The following is a 26420-nucleotide window of genomic DNA, read 5'->3' as shown; positions in this document are numbered from 1 at the left end:
GCCGTCGCTCCTTTTTGAAGCTCCTCGCTTGGCTTCAGTTTTGGGAAAGTAGATTTGACTCTTTGCATGCAGATTTTTTCAGGCATTTGAGTTGGCTCCTTCACTAACGGTAAAAGCCAAACACAGTAGGTAAAGACGAGTGCAGATGCACGCACAGATGCAGATGAATTGTGTTTTTAAAAGGGATAGTTCACCCAAAATCAAAAAGTCCTTGTTAATTTGCTTACCCACACCTCATACAAGATGTAGTTTTTTGTTCTTCCGTAGAACATTGAAGAAGATTTTTAGCTGAACTTGCTGTTTTTTGGATTAATATAATGGCACTGAATGATGACAAGTTTTTGAGATTAAAAATAAATATACAAACTAAAATGAGTCCAAATCAATAGCCGTGCACTGCAAAAAATGCTTTTTTGTCTTGTTTCTAGTCCAAATATTTCAAAGTTCTTATATCAAGAAACATTTTTTTGGCAAGCAAAACATATCGTCTTGTTTTCAGAAATAATAAGCCAATAATAAATGAGTTTTTCCTTAAAACAAGCAAAATAATCTTCCAATGGGGTCAGCAAAATAATCTTGTTTTTCCTTTTGACATAAGATTATTTTGCTTACCCCATTGGAAGATTATTTAACTTGTTTTAAGGAAAAACTCACTTAATTTTGGCATTTTATATCTTAAAACAAGACAGTATGTTTTGCTTGTCTAGAAAATTCCATATAAAAAAAATCTAATATCTAATATTCTATAATATATCTAAAATATCTTATATCTAATATTCTATTAAAAAAAAAATATCTAAGTTTTTAGATACTTGGACTAGAATCTCTAATTACAAATTAAACTAAAATCTAAGTACAAGTGCAGTGTGGCTCCTGATGATACACTATGGTCTTCTGGAGTGGAATGATTAGCCTGTGTAAGAAATTGAACATCGTTTATTATTAGTGTTAATCCAAAAAAATCTTAAATCAAGAATCAGTTTTAGACAAGCAGAACATTGTTTTAAGACAGTTTTTCCTTAAAACAAGCAAAGTGGTCTGCCGAATGGGGCAAGCTAAATAATCTTATGTCAAAAGGTTATATTAGCTTGTTTTGAGGAAAAACTCCCTTTACAATACTAACATTTAAAATTAACATTTTATTTATTAAAATAATCTATAGAAAATTTATAGAACATGTAGAATTTTTTTCTTGATTATTAGAAATTTTAGATATTTGGACTAGAAACAAGACAAAAAAAAAAAAATCCTGTCACTTTAGGCTGCTTTTTAATTTTTTTTTATTTTTATTTTTTTTAAAGCATTTTCTAGACAACCAAAACATGTCAATGGGGTAAACTAAATAATCTTATGTCAAAAGGAAAAGCAAGATTATTTTGCTGACCCCATTGGCAGATTATTTTGCTTGTTTTGAGGAAAAACTTATTTTATAAAATAATCTGTCTTTTTTACTTGTTTACAAAATACATGTCTTAAAATTTGTAGATGTTTGGACTAGAAACAACACAAAAAATCTAAGAACGCTACCCAGCGGCTAGTTCTCTACAACTCTCACATAGTCACCCACTAAAGCTAAAGGCTGATTTATACTTCTGCGTCAAGCGCACACGGATGGTCAAGTCGCATACCCCTCGTCGTGGCTGACACAGATGCTGATGTGCACCTCTCAAAAATTGCAACTGTACATCGCAATGACGCATAGCGCAAGCTCTGTGATTGGTCGGCTTGGTAAAAAAATGCTTTGGTGAACACGCAACCTTAATGATGAAAGCATGAGGGAGCGCGATTGGACTGGAGGTCAGGTGATGCAGTTTGTTGATAGGTGTATTGGTAATTGCGTAATTTGTATGCAACACATTCGTCATTTAAATCGACCGGGCAACATTCACACATGTGCAGATAAATGTTTGACCAGGCTCTGGATTAATAAAATTGTAAATAATGTTCAGTTTCTTACATGGACTAATCGTTTAAATTCACAAGACCTCAGTGTGCCATCAGGAACCAAGGGGATTGATTTGGACTCTTTTGTATGTGTTTATTTTTAATCGAAAATCACCATTCACTGCTGTTATATGAATCACAAAGGACCACAAATTAATCTACAAATCTTCCCTAATGTTCTACTGAAAAATAAAAAGCCGTCTACATGTTTGATGGCCTGTGGATGAGTAAATTAACAGGATATTTAAATTTCTGGGTGAACTACCCCTTTAATGGAGAAGCACTAATGCCTGCATGGATTTGCATTTACTTGTCTGCGGTGTGATTTTGCAGTGAAGCTTTCCTGAGATTTATTAGCTTGTGGCTTTTTTTATTTTGTGATTTAATAGTTTTTTTTTAAATGTCAGTATTTTAAAAATACTGTAGTGAAATGCATTAATCAAGTCCAGAAATCAGGTGGTTTGCTCTTTATGTTTGTAAGGATGGGGGTCGCTGCTTTTTTTTTTAGATGGTTTAATCCAGAGAATGCATCTATGATTTAGATATAATAAAATGAGAATGTCCAGTTGATTTAACGCACATCCAAAACAGATTATTAGCAGGTTTTCTTCCGGTGATGCTGTTCTCTGTAGGTATATTAACTTGTTTTTTCTGTCTTAGGGTGGATCAAACACATCGTTGAAGCATGGAGGGATTTACGTTAAAGGAGTCATTCCTAAAGGAGCTGCAGAGCAGGATGGGAGGATAAAGAAAGGTGAAAAGTTCATTAGAACTGCTAAAAACAATATGGACCCTTTACACAAGACCTTTATGATGCTTTTAACCGTCATTTTAATCTTAAATCTTTGAAAGTTTTTAATATTTATGTTTTTAAAGAAAATGTATGAACATTTGTATGTATTTATGTATGTATTATATCATCTTTGCATCAAATTACATAAAATTTAATTACCACTATGTCTATGGGGGTGGACAGTCATTTTTATTTTTTTTGTTTTTGTGCAGTCTACTAAAAAATACCACTTTTTCATTAATTTACACATTTTTTCTTTTTAACACTAACTAAGGGTAAACAAGAACATTCAAAAACCCTCAGTCCCCCCATCCCACCCCCAAGGAGGAGAATAAAAAAAAAAACACACAACAACAACATTAGCACATACAAGAATTATCAAAACAACTGAATCAATATATATATATATATATATATATATATATATATATATATATATATATATATATATAATATGAATAACACACATTAAAAAATAAATAAATAAAAATAAATAAATAGATCTTATAAATCAGCGAAGAGGTGTTTAGTATTCCTGACAAAATTTATTTGAGTTTAATATAATTTTTCAGCGGAACCTCTTAATGTAAAGTAAAATTTTTCCGTGTATAGAAAAGACATCAAATCTTCTAACCATGAGACCGGTTTAGAAGACTTCCAGTGTATTAAAATCTGTCTTTGGACTGTCAGTGACGCAAAGGCTAGAACATTAGCATTCTTATTTGAAAGGTTGTCCAACAAAGCCGATACACCAAAAATAGCTATCAAAGAGCATGGTTCAAAAGAAATGTCGAAAATTGTGGAAAAAGTATCAACGAAAGAACTCCAAAAACTTTCCAACTTTGGACAAGAATAAAACCTGTGGGTATGATCACTAGTAGCCAGAGAGCACCTATTACAATAAACATCCACGCCTGGGAATAACTTACTTAATTTGACATTCATTAGATGAATTCTATGGAGAACCTTAAATTGAATTAGACTCAGTCTGGCGCAGGAAAAAGAGGAATTAACCCTCTCAGCAGCCATTTCCCACCATTTCTGATCTAAATCATGCCCAAGTTCTTTCTCCCATTGATGCTTAAACTAAGAAAGAGAGGGCAAAGCATAGGGAAGAATCATGTTGTATAAACTTGATATAGAGCTGTGACTCTGAATTAAGCACCTGTCATATAAAGAAGGCTCTGATAGGTTAGGAAATGAAAGTGGTCAGTAAATTTGATGTTATTTTTTCCTCTGGCTGCCATCATCAGTCTGACACTATTTATTTCCTTTTTCTGAAAGTCTTAATAACACCATTGAGGTGTTTTTCTTTTATTATTTCAGCAAATAGGATTGTAAAAAAATGATTTGTTGTACTCTCCCTGCACTCTTAAGTCTACCTAACTATGATGACTACTGCAGCTGAGAAACCCAGAAATATGAAAAGTATCTATAGGGTTGAATATATAATATAATACAATATATTGCGTAATATTGATATCCTACATCTCTACATAGGACAAATAGTTTGAATATTATAGTAAATCTATGTAGAGATCCAGTGTTCTGCATAAATGATTACACCCTTCACAGATCTCTCATTTAAATGAATACTTTTCAAAGGATGCTATAAAATAAGATAGTTGTATGTATACATTACATTAGACTGACAGTACTAAAGCCAAAACTGAAACTAATTGAATAACTAATCAAATAACTTAAGATTGCGGTACAAAAATTTGTACACCTCAATAAATATCATAAGGAAAGATATTACATGAAATGTTTCCAAAGCAGAAAAATCAAGAAAACCATGAACAACATAACATTTAATCTTGAATTTTAAATTGAGTTAATTTAGTTCATTTAAATCACATTTGAATTTAGATGTATTTTCATTCTATTCCTAAAGATGTTACGTGATCAAACTTCTATTTTACAGAATATAACTGTTTAACCAAACTGTTTTGTTTAGATGTTTGTTTAGACCAAAACATGTAAAATAAATAATTTTAAATTGTCTTGATTAACTGAGAAATTGATGAAATATTCGTTTTCAAACTGAGTGTATTCATTTACTGTATGCTGAGCATTGTACATAGTGATAGTTATTTATAACTATTATCATCATTAATGATTTTAATTATAATAATAGCAACCTGGACATTTCTTTTTCACAAGACTTTTAGCAAGACTATATGTTTTTTAATTGATTGGTTGTGTCCTACAGGGGATCGTGTGGTAGCTGTGAACGGGAAGAGCCTTGAAGGAGCGACTCACAAACAGGCAGTAGAGATGCTGCGAGACACCGGCCAGGTGAGAACACAGGATACAATACTGCACTATATCCAGAACAACTTTCAGGCTTTTAATTTTATATATTTATATATACATTTGAAGTCAGAATTATTAGCGCCCCTGTTTATTTTTTCCCCAATTTCTGTTTAATGGAAGGAAAATTGTTTCAGCACATTTCTAAGCATAATAGTTTTTAAAACTTATTTTTAATAACTGATTTATTTTAGCATTGCCCTCATGACAGTAAATAATATTTGACTAGATATTTTTCAAGACACTTCTATGTAGATTACAGTGACATTTAAAGGCTTAACTAGGTTAATTAGATTAACTAGGCAGGTTAGGGTAATTAGGCAAATTATTTTATAATGATGGTTTAGACTATCGAAAAAAATATATAGCTTAAAAGTGCTAATAATTTTGACTTAAAAATGTAATTCTCAAGAAGAAAAAAAATATTATCAGACATGCTGTGAAAATGTCCTTGCTCTGTTACACATAATTGGGAATTATTTAAAAAATAAAAAAAAAACAAGAGGGGCTAATAATATTAATAATAATAATTATTATTATAATTATAATAATAATAATAATTATATATATATATATATATATATATATATATATATATATATATATATATGTGTGTGTGTGTGTATTTTACAAACATATATATATATACACGGACGGACGGACGGACAGACAGACAGATAGATAGATTTATTCATTCATTTATTCCAATTGTCAGGTGGTGCATCTGTTGATGGAGAGAGGTCAGCCACCAAAAGACAGCATTCATGCTCCTCTCACTCCTCAAGGCACTTCAGAACCTCAGAACAAAACAGTGGAGGAGCCGCCAGCACCAGAGAAAGAGTACAACTTCATTACTGCAGGTATCAGCTGGAATATGCACCAAAAAAGAAATGGAAATGCCATGATGCACATAATAGCTTAAAGGTCCCTTGAAGTGCTTTGAAATGTGCATTTTTTTATTCTATGTTTTAAGAGGCAAAAATTAAGAGAGGGTGGGACATAAAGTAGCTCCTCCTATTTAAAAAAAAAAAAAAAAAGCCAATATTTTTTTTGTTTTTATCACAGCTCTGCCAGTGAGAGTGGTTGAGCTCAAGCGCATCAAATTAAAAAAGCAAATGAGATGTGTCTTGAACGGAATGGGAAATATCAGTTATTAGAGAACTTTTCATTGGTCAGAAGATCTTTTGAGAGGTATGAGGTGACAAGAAAAAAAAAATCATTGATCCATTTGGGTGGAAGTGACAAACTGTCAGCTTTGGATGTTTTTATCAGGTTTATATTTTAGAAATTCAAATTTTGTCATTGTTTTTGAGCACACTAGCTTATAGATATCTTTAAAATGAACATACTGATACTAACATCTAATAAACGTTAATTTCACTGGACTTTTAAAAAATGTGTTGTAAAAAAAAAAAAGATCCCTTTTAACAGCACTTGAGAAATATATGAATTCAAATTGAACAAGGTTAGTAATTTTGTCTGTATAATAAATTTTGTAGATCCCTACCAGAAAGTATAAATATGTTTACCTTAACACATGGTGTGAAATAAGTGATTATTTCCAAATTATTTATTCCATTTTATTTATTTATTTAGTTTTTCATAAGAGAAGTAACACTGATAAACACAGCTGACCTCTCACTTGTTGACTGCCAAATGAAATGTGCTAAAGGTACCGCAGAGGTGAACCGTGGGCTGGCATTTGAACTTTGGAAGAGTAAATGGGCATTTCTGTTGTTTACCTGGTCTAGATAACACGTTTGATGTGGCTTTACTGAAGAACACGTCCGGCCTGGGCTTCAGCTTCAGCCGCGAGGAAATCATTCCCGGAGAGCCTCTGGGCTCCAGTATGGTCCGTGTCAAGAAGCTCTTTCCAGGCCAACCAGCAGCTGAAAGCGGACGCATCAAAGTAGGCGACGTCATTTTGAGGGTCAACCAGACGCCACTCAAGGGCCTGTCCCAACATGTACGTAGATATAAATGTGCTGAGATTCAGTAATTCAATATATCCTGATAATGAACATGAGCAATATTGATTACATGGCCTCTTTAAAATATTGTGAATAATTATTTATTATCTTAAACAGTTTTTTAAGAATATTTAGATTGTTGTGTTTCAGCTTGAAGACTTTCACACAAACAGTTTCATGTTATTGAACATCCTGTAACTTCTTATAGGCCTGGTTTATTAATCTCTACAGTAAGGTTTCATTTGTTAACATAAGTTAATTTAACAAATTTAAGTCAATTTTATGACAAAAAAAAAAAAAAAAATATATATATATATATATATATATATATATATATATATATATATATATATATATATATATATATATATATATGTGTGTATGTATATGTATGTATGTATATGTGTGTGTGTGTGTGTATATACACACACACACACATATTTATATAAATATTTTATATATATATATATATATATATATATATATATATATATATATATATATATATATATATATATATATAAATTATGATTATATATTTTTATATATATATTTTATGATTATATATATATATAATAATCTTCTGTAATGTTAATTTCTTCATTAAAGTTGTAATCATTTATTAAAATGATTTGATAATAAAATTATGTTGTATTTTTAGTTAACTATAGCTTATAACTATAATACACTTTTTTCACTGCTGATTTTGACGCATTAACTGATATTTACTATTGAGACTTTTTTATAATGCTACCTATTGTACTTTAGCATCCTTTTGCTATTTAATTAATTGCATTTTTATATTCACTGAGAAAAATACGTGTATTTATTAGTACTGTCAAACGATTAATCGCATCCAAGACAAAAGTTTCTAAAATAGATGTTTTTAAATATATTATTACATTAAGATGTACTTGTGTTTACTAACTGTTTATTCAGTTAAACATAAATTTTGAACTTTAGGCCTACATAAGCTCCAAACAGATTTTTGATTACCTTAATGAAACTAAAGTTATAACTGAACTGGTCACACTTTACAATAAAGTTCATTAGTTAATGTTAATTAATGCTAATTTATTTACTAACATGAACAAACAATGAACAATACATCTACTACAGTATTTGTTCATGTGAGTTACTGTTAGTTAATGAAAATACAGTAGTTCATTGTTAGTTCATGTTAACTCATGGTGCATTAACTAATGTTAACAAGCATGGACTTGAATGTCAATAATGCATTAGTAAATGTTCAATTATGATTAATAAATGCTGTACATGTGTTGTTCATGATTAGTTCATGTTAGTAAATGCAATAACTAATGAACCTTATTGTAAAGTGTTACCAATGAACTAAACAGAAATGGAATTAAGACATGTGGAGTGTGCAGATATTAGTGACATTATTGTGGTAAACACCACAATCAAACTATTACCGTCATTTAGGACTTTTCGCCATATTTTCGCAAGATGCAAAGTGTTTTTCTTTCCATTTGGTGTGTGTTATTAAATTCCATAACACTCTCACCAGTCCTTACTCCTTATTTGCATCTAATACCCCAGTTTGTTATAAGGGCATGATTTATATGTTCATGAGTGAAGGTGAAACTGCCGAACTGCAGTTAAAGTCAGCCAAAATTACAGCAAACTCTTACATGAAAGCACTTCACGTAAACACCTTAATTATATTATTGTCTATCAAGGCAAATAACTAGATTACAGATGTCCATGTAAGCGTAGTCAGTAGTGTCTTTGAAGTACAGTAAGTAAATCAGAAGGGCACCTTTTTTTGTCAGACGGCTCACGGTCAGGTATACATCTGTGCTAAAATATCAACGCCAATAACGGCCCACCACTAATATTTATATATAATTTGTATACATCTTTATGCATCATAGCCATGACTATATTTACACAAAGATATACACAGTACATACCTGTTTCTTTATTAAATGTGATCTTTTATATTGGATGGGATTAATTGGTTTGACAGCACTAGTAGTTCTATATAAATACATACACACATCGTATAATATCAGTAATGTAGCTTAGTCTGCTTTATTCAGGCAGTTTTGTTTCTGTCAGCTTTGAACCATGTATACTCCATTAGTTGCGACAAAAAAATTACAACTGTCAGAAGCCTACATGTGTATTAATGAAGAGAATTTGCAGATGTTGTTTAAAGAGTGTTTGTTTTGTATGTCAGGAGGTGATTTCGGCTCTGCGGGGAACAGGACAGGAGGTCACCCTTCACTTGTGTAGACCTGAACAGGGCATTTTACCTGAGATGGACACTGCTATTACTGTAAGACTTGTTGTTTTCGGCTTACTGAAGCCTCTACATCATGTTTTTATTACTGAAGGAATATTGTGCTGTGTTTTTTTCAGTTATTTAATTATAATTTCATTTTATTTATTTAGAGTTTTACAGAGTTCAACTTATATGCAGATTAATTTTCAATCCTGTTTTATTTTGATGATTTCGTATTATTTACTTTGGTTTTAATATTTGAGTATTTTATTTGTGCTACTGAATTTTAATATTCATTGTGTGCCTTTTGTTGCATTTTTTAAATTTTATTTTCTGAATTTTATTTTGAACTTTTTAAAAAAAATTTGATTTAGTTTTTGCTGTCTTTTGTTTTCAGTCAGTTTAATTTAGTTTGATAATTTTTACTCATTTAGTTTTTGCCCTTTTAATAAGTCTTGTTTTATTCATACATTTTATTTCTTTATTTTATTGCCCCTTTATTTTGGAGTATTTGATTATTGTAGTTTTTAGTTATTTTGTTGTTGTTTTAGTTTAGACTACTCATTTAGTTTTATATTTAGATTTGTCTTTATATATAGATTCCCCCCTTTTTTGAGTCTTGTTTATTTTTAAATGGTTTTATTTATTTATTTATTTATTTATTATTATTATTATTATTATTATTACTATTATTATTATTATTATTATTTTATCTTATGTTGTTTATATGCAGATTTATTTTGCATCCTGTTTTTTTTAGATGATTTCTTATTTATTTTTGTTTTATTTTTGAGTATATTAATTTGTGTGTTAGTGAATTTAATTTTGTTTGTTTTTTGTTGTATTTTAAATGTTTTATTTCATTTTCCGAATTTCATTTTTAACATTTTTTATTTTTTTTTGTGTTACATTTAATAATTTTACTCAAGTTTACTCAATTTTTTTTTTTTTTTTGAGTTTTAAGCTTCATATTTTTATTCAAGTAATTACTTACTTACTTACTTACTATATTTCACCTTTTGTTTTCATGTTTTCGTAGTTGTTTTGTTATTTTGTTATTATATTAAACTATAATCATTTAGTTTTAAACGTTGTCTTTGTTTAGATTTCCCCACTTTTATTAGTATCTTGTTTATTTATCAATGGATATGTTGTTTTAATTTAATTTATTTTAATATTTTGTTATTATTTTATTTTAGACTATTATCATTTAGTTTTAAACGTTGTGTTTATGTTTAGATTTTCTCTCTTTTATTGATATCTTGTTTATTTATCAGTGGATATATTATTTTTATTTACTTTTTTGTTATTTTATTATTGTTTTAGTTTAGACTATAATCGTTTAGTTTTAACTTTGTTTTGTCTTTATATTTTAATGTTCCCTCTTTATTGAGTCCTGTTAATTTATAAATGGTTATTTAATTTTTATTTTTGTTCTAAAGTTCTAATTTAGCTCTTAATTAAATCTATCAGCAGCTACCTTTGCTTCCACTAAACCCAAAACCTCTACTGTGTCCAGACACCCGTCCCATCTCCACGAAAGCAGGCCCATCTGCAGCCCCAGGCCTCCCCCAGGACGAGCTCCTCTCCTCAGGAGTCTCAGCGGTTGCTGGGTCCTGTGGAGGAGGCTCTGGAGCGTCTGCTGCTCAAATCTCCCAGCCGCAGGGACAGTTACAGCGATAGCACCGATAATGATGAACTCGAGGAAGCTTTTAGAGCTGCAAACCTGGAGCGAGACAGCAGCGCCTACCAGACACCCGCAGAGAGAGTCTCTTATGAGGACGAGATGGACGACACCGTACAGTCAGCGTATTATTCATCCAGACAGTCCATGGCCAGATCTGAAGACAGCAGGAGGTCAGATGTTGTTCTTGAACCATAGTACAATACAATTAAATTGTGGTGTAAGCGAACGGTTCGGATCACACTATGGTTTTTGAATCACTGATTGGACTATTTTTTGAATCAGCAAAAAAGGGAGACAAATGTCATTTGCTTTCCATTTTTTACAAAAACATTACTGCAAGAAACTTTTGTTGTTGTTTTTTTAACAAAGAGAACTTAGAACCTGTTATTTTATTTAAAAAAAAATTTAAATCAAGAAAGAACTAGCTGAATATAAAAAAGTTAAATATTCAGTACTTTGATAAATGACCTTTGTGTATAAATCTAAGATTATAATCTTGTACAACACATCATATGTATTTTTTTAACTCATTTTAAATATCGACTCAATAACTCGCTTATAAAACTGCATGTTTCATCACTAGTAGATATATTATTTTTGAAGAATTATTCAGTGACATATTTTTGATCCTTGTTTGTCGCCACCTATTGGTTATACAATGTAATTGCTACAACTTTGAACAGCATCAAGTTGCATTAAACCACAGGTGTCAAAGTCAGTTCCTGGAGGGCTGCTGCTCTGCACAGTTTAGTTCCAACCTTACTTTAACACTCTTAAATTGCAGCCACTCTAGAGTTTGAGCGTGCGAAATTCTATCGTACGGCACTACGAAAAGGGGCAGGAGTAAACAAAATAATTAGACGTTAATAAAAGCGAGCGATTGCTCCATGTTTTAAATATCTGTCCAGAGAGGTCATGTTTTGATCCTTGATTGGTCTCACGAAGTCAAGTGATGCGATTTCACAGGTCAGAGTTCAACAAGCTTGAATTTTCCAACGCAACAATCTGCTAAACTTAATACACGAGCTTGCATTTCCGGTCTGACGAATTCACATGCGTATGAATGGAAGTCTATGGGGAGAAAAGTCCAGTGCGTCCGCAGCTTTACATGTAGGTTTCAAACAAGCCTAAAGGACTCAATTACTCAAATAGTTAAATTAGGGTTGGAACTAAACAGGGCAGAGCTGTGACCCTACATGAACTGGCTTTGACACCTGTGCATTATAGAGTGATTTTAATCTTTACCTTAAAACATCAGTGTTTATATCAGAACTATAAACTGTTTTCCCAATACTGCTGTGTTATTTGATTGCTTGTAATTAACTGAAAACCTCTAACTAACCTCTAACTAAACCTCTTTCTCAATCAAACGCAGATTTGAATGCAGTGCATCGAAGGATTCATAAACAAATTCAAATCTTTATCAATTATAATTCATGTTGTGCAAGTTTAAATTAAGATGCTAATCTTGTAATGTTTAATTGTGCTGGTTTACACTTAATGCATTAATGCAGGTCAAACAAGTAGTGGCAGAAAGCACATTTTATTTTAAGCCACAATGTTTTCATACATGTGATTTGAATGACACTGGGGTGATCTCTCTGTGATCGTTTAGGATTAATCTACAAGTAAAAAAAATAAAAATATAAATTAGTTATTCATCTATAGATCACTTGTCTTCCGAATCATGTGTTGTGGATCACGAGTCAACCTGGATCCGCTACACCCCTACAGTAAATATCATAAAAATGTATAGAACTCAAAGCAAAATAAAAGAAGTAATGTAATAAAATATAAAAAAATAACATAATAACTGGATTGCATAAAAGTATGTAAAATAATAAACAAACAAAAAACAAATAGATTCTAAATAAGCATAATGCAAGAATAATCTCATAGTTAAATATCAATTATTTCAAAGACTTGACAATAAAAAGTCTGAATAAAACTAAACAAAATATTCAGAAATCTTCAAAAAAATGTAATAAAAAAGACAAAAGTAAGAAAGTGAAACCAAATGAAATGTTCAAAATAAAATAATAAAACTTATAAAAGAGCAAAAGTCTAAGCCTAAATACTCACTGACAAAATGTAATAGATGATTACAAATGGAAATCATGCTATCAAAATAAAATGTAAAATCCAAAAATAAACAGAATCTAAATACCAAATACATTACTAACTAACATACTAAATAACTATAATAAAATTATACTATACTATAAAATAAATTAATGCTTAATTAATATTTCAAATATTTATGTGCTTGCATATAGTAGGATTGTTTAAGCACATGTATTAATGTTTGGCTTTGTCAGCATACATTAGTGTATTTTGAATGTAACTAAAGACTGCTCTTGCATCAGCATAGGTGTGTGAGTGTGTGTGTGTGTGTGTGTGTGTGTGTGTGTGTGCAGGTTATTGAGTTCTGGTGTGACTGAACTGATTCTGTGAGTTTCACATCATGTGACTGTCTGTGTTATACAACACTGAGAAACGTTGCAGATTGAGATCTGCATATGAATGAACATTGCTGTAATATTCTCTTTAAGTAGAAATACTGTAATTCAGTGACAGCAGCAGGGCAGTTTTAAGAACTTTTAGTCAGTTTTTTTTATTCTTAGTTTACTGTAAATTTTAATTTATTTGTATTTTTTAACGTTAGTTTTACTCTCAATCGTCAGCTTTTCTATCTTATCTTTTTCAATTTTTCAGTGCCAATCTCAAAGCTTTAATTAAAATATATTTTATTTTAATTTCACTCAACATATTTTGTCACATTTTATTTTACATATATTTTTATTTAACACAAGGCGTTTTTTCACATTTATTTCATTGGTTGTAAATGTGAACTCAGAGCTTTTTTTCAATTTAATATACATTTTAAAGTGTTTTATAAAACATTTGGATTGTTTTTATAAATATTTCAATTTAATATAATTTAATATAATTTTTAAATCAATTAGTTTTTATTTTTCTTTTATGTATAATTTATTTTGAATATAAATACATTTAACATTTAAAATCTTTGTTGTTGTTTAAAATGTGGTTCTTCAACTTTATTTGTTAATGTTTTTATTTTTAATTTAACTGTTTGTTCACAGAATTCTGATTATATTTTTTATTACAACTTTATTTGGTTTAATTATGCCGCTTTATTAGACATATTTTACAGGTTTATATATATAAGTACAACCCTCACTAATCTATATTTAAAATTCATATTTTTAATAGGAAGCTATACAATATTATATTTTTGCATAGACAGGTACATTAGTTGAGTCAGTACTGAAGCCAAATCTGGAGCTAATCTAACAAAAATACAATAATGGTCCATAACTAGTGCATCCAAATTTATATGTTATAGAAAAATGTTAAATACAAATTTTAAAAAGAGGAAAAACTCAAGGGAAGCTAAAAAACTTGTAGGTTGTAATTTAATTTGCAAAATTTAGCTTAAATTTAATTGTATTATCTTTCAATTTCTAAGTATGTTTGGTGACTTAAATATTTCTTTAATAAATATATTTGTTTAATAAATGTTTTGTTTAAATGCACTAAAATACATTGCCTATATTCACTGAGAAATGCACAAAAATATTCATTTTCAAAATGGGGTGAACTTAATTATGCTGAGCACTGTATATTGCAAAATATGTTTATGTTAACAGTCCTAATTTTGTGTCTGCGTGTCCTCCATGTTTCTGCAGCGATGTGAACAGCTCTAGCATTCGCATATCTGCTTCTCCAGCTCTTCCTGAAGGGGATCTCCTGAACCCCAGTCCAGACCCTCTTCCACCACCTTTGCCAAACCCGGTCAACCTCAGTCTGCCTGAACATGAGGACCTCATTCCTGTGAGTCTCTTTCAGCACACTCATCTGCTCTGGACAATTTAGTTTATTTGTTATCAAGTATTCCAGACAGCAGTGGTATACGTTAGGGATAAAGTACATCTAGGAGGTTGTTCTAACAGGATAAAGCCAAACACGAAGCAGAGCACTGTTGTATAGGACCAACGGGTTTTATTCTGCAATAACAACCGCCTGGATGTACTTTATACTGATTATTATGCAGTTCCTTGCAACAAAATATATCAATTCAATACAAAGCATTGTTCTGGGCCTAATATTTTGTTAACTGTTTGATTAAACGCAAAGATGACTAAAACTGTTGAATGGAGCATATACTAACCTACATATTATTCATGCGAACAGTAACAGACAAGCAGATACTTATAAAAGTAGATGTAAGCGTATGGATGTGAACACATTCACTGACGTGACTCGAATTTCCTGAATGAGCCTGCTTTATTTTGTGGTTTTGATGTCGGAATAATATACCTTGGAATGTCATGACTGACCAAGCAGAATTGAGCATTACAGACAGCCATATAATATCCATGGTTAACTTGCAGTTATACAATATAAACACAAAATATGAATGCAGAATGTACTGTAGTCTGATGTGTCTCCTGTGCTGAAAACAGGAGGTGGAGCTGAAGGTGTCTCTGGTCAAGTCTGATAAAGGAAGTTTAGGCTTCACCCTCACTAAAGGGACTGACGAGAACTGCTACATCCATGACATTATCCAGGACCCTGCTAAAGGAGATGGCCGGCTGCGTCCAGGAGACCGCATGATCATGGTATGAGCATACTGTACTGCCAGCCGCTGTGTGCATTTCATGATTTTAATACTCAAAATGAAACAAGTTAAACAAAGAGTTTGTTGTTATTTTGTTAATAAATTAATATACATTTCAAATAAAATAATGCGAATTAAATATTGACCCCACTTCCTAATTGTTTTTTAAATGAATAAAAAAATGCTCAAATTAAAACAAGGTGAAAAATAAATCTCAAACACAATGAAATGTACTCAATAAAATTAAGCTAAAGCTGTATCAAATATTGAAGATAAAATAATAATTTCAATACAAGATTCAGTGCTACATTTGAATGCAAAATTACCCAATAAAATCAATTCAGATTAAGTTAAATCAAAATAAAACTATTAACTAATTCAAAGATTATTCATATTTATATGGCTGAATTCTGTTTTAATACATTTTAAAAATATTTTTTATGTAATCGGAAATGTAAACTTTCAGCATTATTAGTATTGTCTTTAGAGTCATAATATGCTGCTTCAATAAGAATTTTAAAAAATTATAATGTTTTCATTTTTAAAATTTATTTAGATTTATTATCTACTTTTGGTTTATTTTGTATTATTATTTTGTATTTATAATTATTAGCCCCTTTTTTTTTGGTAGTGCAGAACAAGCTATCATTATACAATAACTTGCCTAATTACACTGAAAAAGAACTGTTGCAAACAATTTATTTGTGTTGAATTTAAACAAACAAATTTAATTAAATAATGTTCAACTTAATTTGTTTGTTTAAATTCATCCCAAGTAAATAGTTTACAACCACTTAACGTAAAAAAACCGAGTAAATCCAAGGAATCATCTTTGAATATTATTTTTCAGTGTACCCTAACCTGCCTTGTTAACCTAATTAACCTAGTTTAGCCTTTAAAAGTCACTTTAAACTGAATACTAGTGAAAAAAAAATATCTAGTCAAATATTATTTACTGTCATCATGGCAAAGATAATATAAATCAGCTATTAGAAATTAGTTATTAACACACACATGCATGGAAATGTATAACTTTACACTATTTTGCATGGCAAATGTGACAGGATACACATTAATAAACACTGCTGTATCGATATCCGTCATGTTAATGTATAAAATAAACCTGATTTTAGTTCCTAAACCAGGATTGAAGCTTCTACTGTTATAATTGTACTGACATGCGGCTGTGGTGATGAATTACACAGCAATTTTACTATCATTTCTTTATTACAAACATAAGCTGCAGATTATCACAGAGAGTCGAAACAGATCTTTTATTCCCAGTTGTTTTACGCATGTCTTCTCTTGTGGATATATTTATACTCGTTACTACTAAGACATGTTAATACACGGCTGTCAATTAATTCAGTGAGCAGGGGAAACCGCACTTCTACATCACTTTGCGGTGGGCCTCAAAATAGGAGGGATTTGGATCCTATTTTAATGTAAGGAAATTAAAACAAAAAGGATTTAATATCTTTATATCACCCCAACACGACTGTGAACACACTATATCTACACACAGTTCTGTCCAAACAGCTTTCAAAAGTTAATTTTTATCATAGGTGCCTATTAATTAATCATCATAGGTGATTTACTATTTAATAACTAGTATTAATAAGAGAGACATTGTGATGCTGTACAAAAATCCATCTAACACACAAAACCTACAAACTACAAAACTATAATTCTGCTCTGCATCATATCTCCTCTTCCTCTGTTTTCAGGTGAACAACACAGATGTTTCTGGCATGAATCACACAGAAGTGGTCAACCTGGTGCGAGCGGCTCCTAAAGTAGTGGATCTGGTGGTGGGCCGCATCCTAGAGCCTCCAAAACCACCAATCGAGGCCCACCTCCTCCCTGACATCACGTTTCAGTGTCACGACGAGTCTCTGGGTAATGGAAAATATCCATGTACACTGTAACCGATCCCTTTCAGCACTCAATAGCATTCAGTGTTCTCGGAAAAACTTCCAGAAATCCTCCCATGTCCGGTTTTAGTGTTATCTATCTGACTGTCAGAGGTCAACAGGGCTTTACAAGATCACCCGAAAAACAGATACCCGTCAGCGTAAACAAATCCCACCTGCGTTTCACTGGAAAAATGAGCTCAAGAGGTTAGACGACAGGCTAGATAAGAGGATCACATTTCAGCTCGCTAACAGGAAAGAAAAAAAAAGGCAACAGAAACACAAAGGCTGTGGTGCTGTTATGGTTAGCGCAGCTTGGTTGCTTAAAAAAAAAAAAGTGTTTGCTTTCTGGGCGTCTCTTGCAGGTCTGGTTCTGGATGGAGGAAGTGACAGTGCGTTGGGTGTGTTGTACGTGAAGGAAATCTTCCCGGGATCTGCAGCTTTTGAGGAAGGCAGTCTGAGACATCTGGATATCATACATTACATTAATGGCGTCCCGACGCAGGATCTGACACTGAGCGAGAGCCGCAGACTCCTGCAGCTTTCCTTGAGGAATCTGAGTCTCAAAGCCACCAGGTAAGCAGATTATGTTTGTGGAAATCTGGGTTCCCTCGGGTCATGGATTTGTGGAATATCATGCAATTTAAAAGGTTTATTTCAAATATTATATACAGTTGAAGTCAGAATTATTAGCCCCCTGAATTATCCAGCCCTCCTGTTTATTTTTTCCCCAATTTCTGTTTAGCGGAGAGAAGATTCTTTCAACACATTTCTAAACATAGTGTTTTTAATAGCTCATTTCTAATAACTGATTTCTCTTATCTTTGGCATGATAACAGGAAATAATATTTGACTAGATATTTTTCTAGACACTTCTATACAGCTTAAAGTGACATTTAAAGGCTTTACTAGGTTAATTAGGTTAACTAGGCAGGTTAGAGTAATTAGGCAAGTTATTGTATAACAATTGTTTAAGCATAGACTATCTAAAAAATTTAGCTTAAAGGGGCTTATAATTTTGTCCCTAAAATGGTTTTTAAAAAATAAAAACTGCTTTTGTTCTAGCCGAAGTAAAACAAATAAGACTTTCTTCAGAAGAAAAAAATATTATCAAACATACTGTGAAAATGTCCTTGCTCTGTTGAACATAATTTGGGAAATATTTAAAAAATTTAATTAAATTCAAAGGGCGGCTAATAATTCTTCTTCAACTATATAGTATTTTCTATCAGGCTCTAATTAGGTTCAGTAGTTTCATTTTATAGTTAATGAAAAGGTAATTAGCTATTAAATAAAATACCTTGTTTTCAAAAATGTCACTTTGGACAATTCTTTGTTTTTTATCAAGGTAGATTTTCTTTTGCGTCAAAACCAGCTAAATCCACTTGTGCTGTTTTTGCAAAAACCTCTAAATCCACTTATTAATTGAAAAATCACTAAAGATGCAGATTCACGCCTCCTGATTGGTTCTTGGGTTATAGCGGCTTTTGCTGTCAAAGGCAAGTGGCATTTAGCGGCTTTTACAAATAAACTGTTTCTGAATGAGCTGAAGCTTGGATTTATATGATCTGAAGCAAATCTTTTTGTTGACCGTATACTACATGCCTAAAACATTCGCTCAGTGTTATCAGCTAATTTTTTTCGGAAGTGGCGTTTAGCGGCTTTTGCACTGAACTTCTGAACTCTGTTAAACAGATGCATTCGAGATCTAAAGGAAATTACAAATGATAAATGTTCTTAAATAAAACAAATACATTTATAGAGATGTTATACTGTATAAGTTTAGAAGAATTTCACTCACCTGAGAAATGGAGGTCACTTGAATGGTTTGTGAGCACAATGAAGTGCACACAGCATGTCATATTATCTGATAATTATAAGAAGTAATTCCAAAAAGCAATTGACTATGTAAAGCAGGGGTCACCAACCCTGTTCCTGGAGAGCCACCTTCCTGCAGAATTCAGTCCCAACCCTGATCAAACACCTGAACCAATTAATAGTACCTAAAGCAGCACTTGATAATTACAAACAGGTGTGTTTGGTCAGGGTTGCAACTAAAATCTGCAGGAAGGTAGCTCTCCAGGAACAGGGTTGGTGACCTCTGATGTAAAGCCACATAAAACAACAAAAATACGTTATATATAAACAGAGTTCAGTGGCTAATCAGCCGGAATCAGCTAAGGTGACGTGACTGCACCCAGCAAGACCTAGCTGTCAGTCAAGTGGCCACGCCGTTAATTATGCAGACTTAATATAACTTTATATAATCAAAACCGATGAGCGAAATTTCGATGAGTTGCCGTTTCAGTGACTTCTGTATTAGCTTCAAGAGGGAGAGCGGAATGTTGCTGCCTGGTTATCTATGGTTGAAATGACAAGGAATGATTAGCGGTGTAACAAAAAAGTGTTCATTTCTATACTTTAAAAGTGAGAGTAATATAATAGTTAAATGTCAGTTTACAACATTCATTCATTCATTTTCTTTGCAACTTAGTCCCTTTATTAATCTGAGTTCAACACAGCAGAATGAACAACCAACTTATCCAGCACGTTTTTACCCATCTCTGGGAAACATCCATCCACACACACTCATTCACACACACACTCATACACTACGAACTGTGGGGGAAACCGGAGCACCCGGAGGAAACCCATCCACGCGAACACAGGGAGAACATGCAAACCCCACACAGAAACACCAACTGACCCAGCCGAGGCTCGAACCAACGCTGTGAGGCGACAGCAATACCTACTGCGTCACCCAGTTTGCAACATCATGCAGCACAATGAATTATTTTTAACGTCTAAACATCAATGGAAGTGAATGAGATCGGAAGTCTTGAGCCAAAAATATTCCGATGGCTGAGCCCTCATTTGAATTGAGAAAACTTATGACCATATTTTATGACCATGTTACACATTAAAGGTAATTTTATTTAAAATCATGATGTACGCTACAGTCTCTGTACTTGCTGCATCACAGATACCAATATAACAATTTCTACTAAATTAATCACTTTCTGGCCATCTAATATTAGGCATGGATGTGTGTGTGTAAATATATATATATATATATATATATATATATATATATATATATATATATATATATATATATATATATATATATATATATACTGTAATGCTGTGATTGTGTATCAAAGTATCAAAGCACTTTGTAAATGTTTATTATTACCATTTGATGAGCCTCCCCATACAGTTCAATTGAGCGCTTGGACCCTGAAGCCACTTCGCGTGACATCACTCTTAAAAAGCAAATAAAGTCAATAAAAGCCCCTTGAATTAAATAAGGTTAATCAATCTAACTTTCAGTCCACCTTTGTTTCAGACTTTAGCATAGTGTCCTAAACAGATATGACGCGACTGCTCAGTGCTCATAGGGAAATTCACCTTTCTAGTCAGTCAAAGTCAGGGTATTTGGCCTAGAGTGGAAACTTTTTGGGAAAATGCTGTGAAATTCAGCTGAAAGTGTTGGGAAGGCACTTGCATGTCTGTCTGTTATTTGATATATGCAATACTTCTGGATGGACACCACTATATCTGAGTGTATTTCCGTAGGGATGGGAAACCTGTTTTTCCGGATGAGGAGGAGATTTCTTTACTAAACAATAACATCAGTCCTAAAGTGTCACAGAGTATGAACGGTAAGTGTAATAAGACGGAATAAACTACAACATTTTGCTCAAGATTTAGTCATGTATAGTGTTTGATTAGTTGTTTTGTGCTGAGGAGGATTGTGTTTTAAATGGTTAGTTTCTGTTTTGCTATTTTTCGGAAATACTATTTATTCCTGTCGCGGAAAGAGGAAATTGGAGCATTTTTGCTCATCATTACAGTCTTGTGGTTTTGTCACACGAATATCTGGACTTATTTTAATATGATTGTTTTGTGTTTTCTGAAAGAATTAGACAAGTTATTGATTTGTTCAAATTAACATGCACAATTGCACAATTAAATGCATTATTGTTTAAAACCTTTATTTTTTTTCGTTTTGCTTAATAGTAATATAAATAAAGTAAATGCTACACTTTGCTCAGGTTTATAAATGTAAAAATGTATACAAAATCAATTAAAATGTGTCAATAAATGTAGATAAATTGCAACTTGTCTGTTGACTTATACTGATGGAATTCTATTATAATGTAACCTACAGTAAAGGTGTTGTCATAATATTTGCATATTCTGATTTACGCCTTTGTTGGATGTATTTGCATACTGAATTCTCATTGGCCATTTACACAGCAGCAAGATTCAGGAAATGTTCCTCTAGACTGACACACAAGATTTAATATACAGTACAGAGAAAGTATTGAAATCATGAGTTTAATTTTTCAAATGTAATGTCAGTGGTTAAATAATGTTTCACATCATTAGGGTAACTGATACCTTCAAGTAATATTAAACCATATATTCTGACCTGTTTTATATAAAAAATATGTAAATTATATATTAATACATTTTACATTGCATTATTTATTTATTTATTATTCTTTCTTTTTTTGTCATTTATTTGTATTTATATATTTTATTATTTTAGTAATTTATTTTTAATTCATTTATTTAGTCAAACATTTATTTATTTGTATTTATTTATTTTTAGTTATTTACTTTTAAATATTTCATGTAGTCATTGATTTATTTATTTGTATTTTTTAAAGTTTTTAGTTCCTTTTTATTATTTCATTTAGTCATTAATTTTTATTTGTATTTATTTATTTTAATTTGACTTTTTTGTTATTTATTTTTTATTCATTTAGTCATTATTTATATTTATTTATAAAAAATATACATTTTTAAGATTATTTTTTTATTTATTTAATGAGGCATTCATTTGATTATTCATATTTATTTGTTATATCTTTTTAGTTATTTATTTTTTATTAATTCATTTAGTCATTAATTATTTTATTTTAATTAATTAATTTTATTTTTTAGTTATTTTTTTTATTAATTAATTTAGTCATTATTTGATTTATTTGTATTAGTTTTATTTATTTATTATTTTTATTTATTTATTTATTTATTCATTTTGTGATTAATTTATTTTTCATACCATTTTATATAATTTATATATATAAAGTATGAATTGTGACAATTGGTTGGTGCTTATGGGGTATGATCTTTTAATGTCATAAAAAAAATTATGTTTTAAATATGTGTATGTCCGGTTCTTTAAAAAATGCAAACAATTGTCATTCATTGAATTTAACTGATGTATTTTGATTCTAATTATGGTCAGATTAAAGCAGTAAATAAAAAGAATATTGTACTTGTGACTAATGTGATCATCTCAGGCACTAGTTAGTATTGTGTACAGTATGTTTGTGATTGTAATCTGAGTAATAAGTACTCTGTCCTCATTTCTCTCTTTGTATCATAGGTTATCTCCATAGCAGCGAGAATAATGAATTGGAGGCCCTCTCCGGTATCTGTCCTGCTGAGGTAAAGATCTGTCCAACTAACTCCTGGTCAACCATTACCTAATATTGATCTGTGCTGCTCTAGCTCAATGTTTTATCACTAAATAGGCAGACTTCACAAAACAGAAACTTCTCTGGTATAATATTATAATTTTGTAATTGTATATTTTATGTTTATAGTTGTATATTATATGTATACAATTGTATATTTTTTAGAATTAAAAAAAGCTTGAAATTGAACTAGTGGAGACAGATTAGATTTCTGTAGTCTTTTAGTTACATGAGAAGCAGGTGAAAGGAGTTTAAGTTGCTTTTCAGGAAATGCATTGGTGAATGCATTTGTAATCAGTGTGCTTTTCATAAGTTGTTCTTCATCATTTGTTTTTGTGTTTAATGTTTTCACAGGAGCAGATCGTGAAGCTGGAGTTGGAGAAGCCGCCAGCAGGAGGCCTTGGCTTCTCTGTGATTGGTGGAGAAAGGGGAATTTTTGTGAAGTCCGTCACCCCTGGAGGGACCGCAGACATTGCCGGCACGCTGCAAGTTGGAGATCGCTTACTTAAGGTACATAATGTTTTGAATTGGTACAATAAAAGTTTTTAAAGTGGTCATAATATGGATTTTTGAAACCAGTAATAAAGGTTTCAGGACGCAAAAGAATATTTCTAGGAAGTGTCAGCGAAATACCTAACAGCTTATTTATTACACAATTATATGATATGTCGCATTTTGAGCAGAAGGTAAACAAAATACATGGAATCATTTTTTTTTTATTTGACAGCTTTTATTTGTATTTTCATACCCCCAGGGCTATTAATAATTTTGGCTTGACTGTATTTATTGTATATACAGTGAGGGAAATAAGTATACAACACGTCACCATTTTTTTCCCGAAAACATATTTCTAAAGATGCTGGTGACTTGAAATTTTTACCAGTTGTTGGTAAAAACCAAAGAAATCCATATATGTAAGGAACACAAATCTATTTCCTTTACAAAAGAAGTTTGTAATAAAATGAAATGACACAGGAAAGGAAAAAAGTCTTAAACACATGAAGAAAGGGAGGTGTAGAAATGCAGCGAAAGCCCAGAGAGCAGCTGAAATCTATCAGTAGTTTTTCAGCAACCCTCTGCCCTTTCATCATTGTAAATGAAAATCAGCTGCTTCAGTCTAACATTTACAATATCAGGATGATGAAGATGAAACCAGAGTGGACATTTCAGCAAGACAATGATCCAAAACACAGCCAAGGAAACTCAAATGAAACCCAGTGTAATTTAGCAAATTGTAATCTGGCTTTTTTTGATGATTCTGGCTTGTTGATTTTCCCATGTTGTCACAAAAGGAAGCAATGTGTTTGACGTTTTCTTTAAATACTATTCTACAGTTGTGCCTCCAATTAGCTCACATGTTGTCAATTAGCCAATCAGAAACTTCCAAAACCTTGACATCATCATCTGAGCTTTTTCAGAGGCATAATAATCTTATTGTATGTAAACTTGACTTTCAAGAAAGGTTATTACAATTTCTCAATAATATCTCGCTTATCATTTTGCTATTAAGCATAACAGAAACAACTTTGATAATCCTAACTTACCTAAAAGAGAAAAAATTTAGTCACATTAACATCTGACCTTTAAATGGTAAAGTGCCCTTTTTGTACAGTGTATGTAAACTTCTGCTTTCAACTATACATATTGGCACACAGTAAATAGCATTTCCTTTGGTTGTGTTTTTGTGCAGGTGAATGATGATCTCATGATCGGTGTGTCGCATGCTAAAGCCGTCACCACCATCCGCAAAGCTAAAGGCTTGGTGCAGCTCATTGTGTCCCGTCCACCAGACCAAATGCCAAACACGTACCTGGGCTTCCTGCCTCTCAAATCCAGCACCGTTAATGGAAACAACGGTACAAAACCTCTATAATGATGGGTTGTAATGTTAATGTCTGTTGGAATAGTGTGAATGGTAATAAAAAAACAACTTTAGCCTCATATAGAGGTGTGCTGTGTGCTGTTTCAGATGTGAGTGAAGACAGTGGCGTGAAGACTAAACTTCAGACACCTTCAGAGCAAAGCCAGAGCAGCAGCCCCCCTCCCCTCCCTCCAATAGGTACAACACAGAAGACATCAATATTGAAGTGAATTTTGATACCATAAAATTTCAGCTAAATGTTTTATTAAAATATTTCAATAATAAATGTTTATGGAACATTCAATTAAAATATTTTAAAATATATTAATACATATTTATTTCCACAATGTTGTGTATTTTTTTCGATATTATTTTTTTATTCCTTTTACATTTTTTGCATTTAAGACCATAAAAAATAATATATGAAGAGTTCAGATGCAAAAACCTCTATGTGCCATCTGAAATTTCCTTCAAAAATGACCGTATTTCTCAGCCTCTTTTGTCTATGTTGACATATTTCACTTTAAAGACCAGAAAAAGGACCTATTCTTTGCCATAATAGTGATATTATTAAACATACACACAGAAGCCTGATAAAAATGCTCATTTTAGAAGAAAGTTTCAGACTTATATATTCAGACAGATACAGATACATAGGTCCCAGAGATGGGGTTGCAGCTGGAAGGGCATCCATTGCGTAAAAACGTGTTGGATACGTGCTGGCGGTTCATTCCGCTGTGGCGACCCCGGAGTAGGAGAAGGGACTAAGCCAAAAAGAAAATGAATGAATGAATATATATATATTATATATTATATATATATATATATATATATATATATATATATATATATATATATATATATATATATATATATATAAATTATACATACAGCCATTTAATGTTAATTAATTGCCATATACTATTATAATATTATAGTATTTTTATGCAAAATAGGTTTATAATAAATATAGAATTGTAAATTATAAAATGTTATTAAGGAAATGAAATACAATACAGGTAACCAAAAATTGTTTTATTTAGTTTATTTTCAGTTTTTATTTTTTCATTCTTGTTTAAATGTTAGTTATTTTAGTACATCAATAAAACACAATACAAGTAAAAAAATTAAATATAACTAAATTAAAAAGCTAATCTTAAATTAATTTGCAAAAATACTATTGTTTGAACATATAAAGCCATTTGACACTAATTAATTGCCATATTCTATTACAATATTAAAGTATTTTTGTAAGGAAAAGGAAATCAAAACAATACAGGTAATCAAATATTTATTTATTTATTTGTTATTATATATTTATATAAATAAATATATTTATATTAATTTTATGTTTTTATTTTTGTTATTCTTGTTTATTTTTATTTGTAAGTATTTATAAGTATTTATAAGTATTTATTTTACTTGTTTATTCTTGTATATTAGTTATTTTAGTACATCAATGATGCATAATACAAGTACTGGTATAAAATATAAAATAAATTAAAAACCTAATGAAAATTAATTAAGAAATATTATTGTTTAAATATGTACAGCCAA

The 26420-nt window shown here is 31.2% G+C and overlaps 1 protein-coding gene across 11 annotated transcripts in view; it reads left to right on the top strand.

Moving 5' to 3' along the window:
• Positions 1 to 26420, top strand: part of ptpn13 (protein tyrosine phosphatase non-receptor type 13) — a 158357-nt gene that overhangs the window by 120889 nt on the left and 11048 nt on the right. For 8 of the 11 annotated variants that reach the window (XM_087300008.1, XM_087300006.1, XM_087300004.1 and 5 more), the window contains 15 exons: positions 2605 to 2698; positions 4950 to 5035; positions 5766 to 5910; positions 6802 to 7016; positions 9224 to 9322; positions 10788 to 11125; positions 14666 to 14810; positions 15443 to 15598; positions 17325 to 17496; positions 17876 to 18086; positions 21090 to 21175; positions 22912 to 22973; positions 23357 to 23512; positions 24693 to 24858; positions 24972 to 25061. In XM_087300008.1, the coding sequence (XP_087156134.1) occupies positions 2605 to 2698; positions 4950 to 5035; positions 5766 to 5910; positions 6802 to 7016; positions 9224 to 9322; positions 10788 to 11125; positions 14666 to 14810; positions 15443 to 15598; positions 17325 to 17496; positions 17876 to 18086; positions 21090 to 21175; positions 22912 to 22973; positions 23357 to 23512; positions 24693 to 24858; positions 24972 to 25061 (2221 nt within the window). 11 annotated transcript variants of the gene reach the window in all.

Source organism: Danio rerio, chromosome 21 (assembly GCF_052040795.2).
Source record: "Danio rerio strain M-AB ecotype USA chromosome 21, GRCz13ab, whole genome shotgun sequence".
Classification (NCBI taxonomy): domain Eukaryota; kingdom Metazoa; phylum Chordata; class Actinopteri; order Cypriniformes; family Danionidae; genus Danio; species Danio rerio.
The sequence above is the reverse complement of the archived record's forward strand: the minus strand, read 5'-3'. Positions and strand labels throughout refer to the sequence as shown.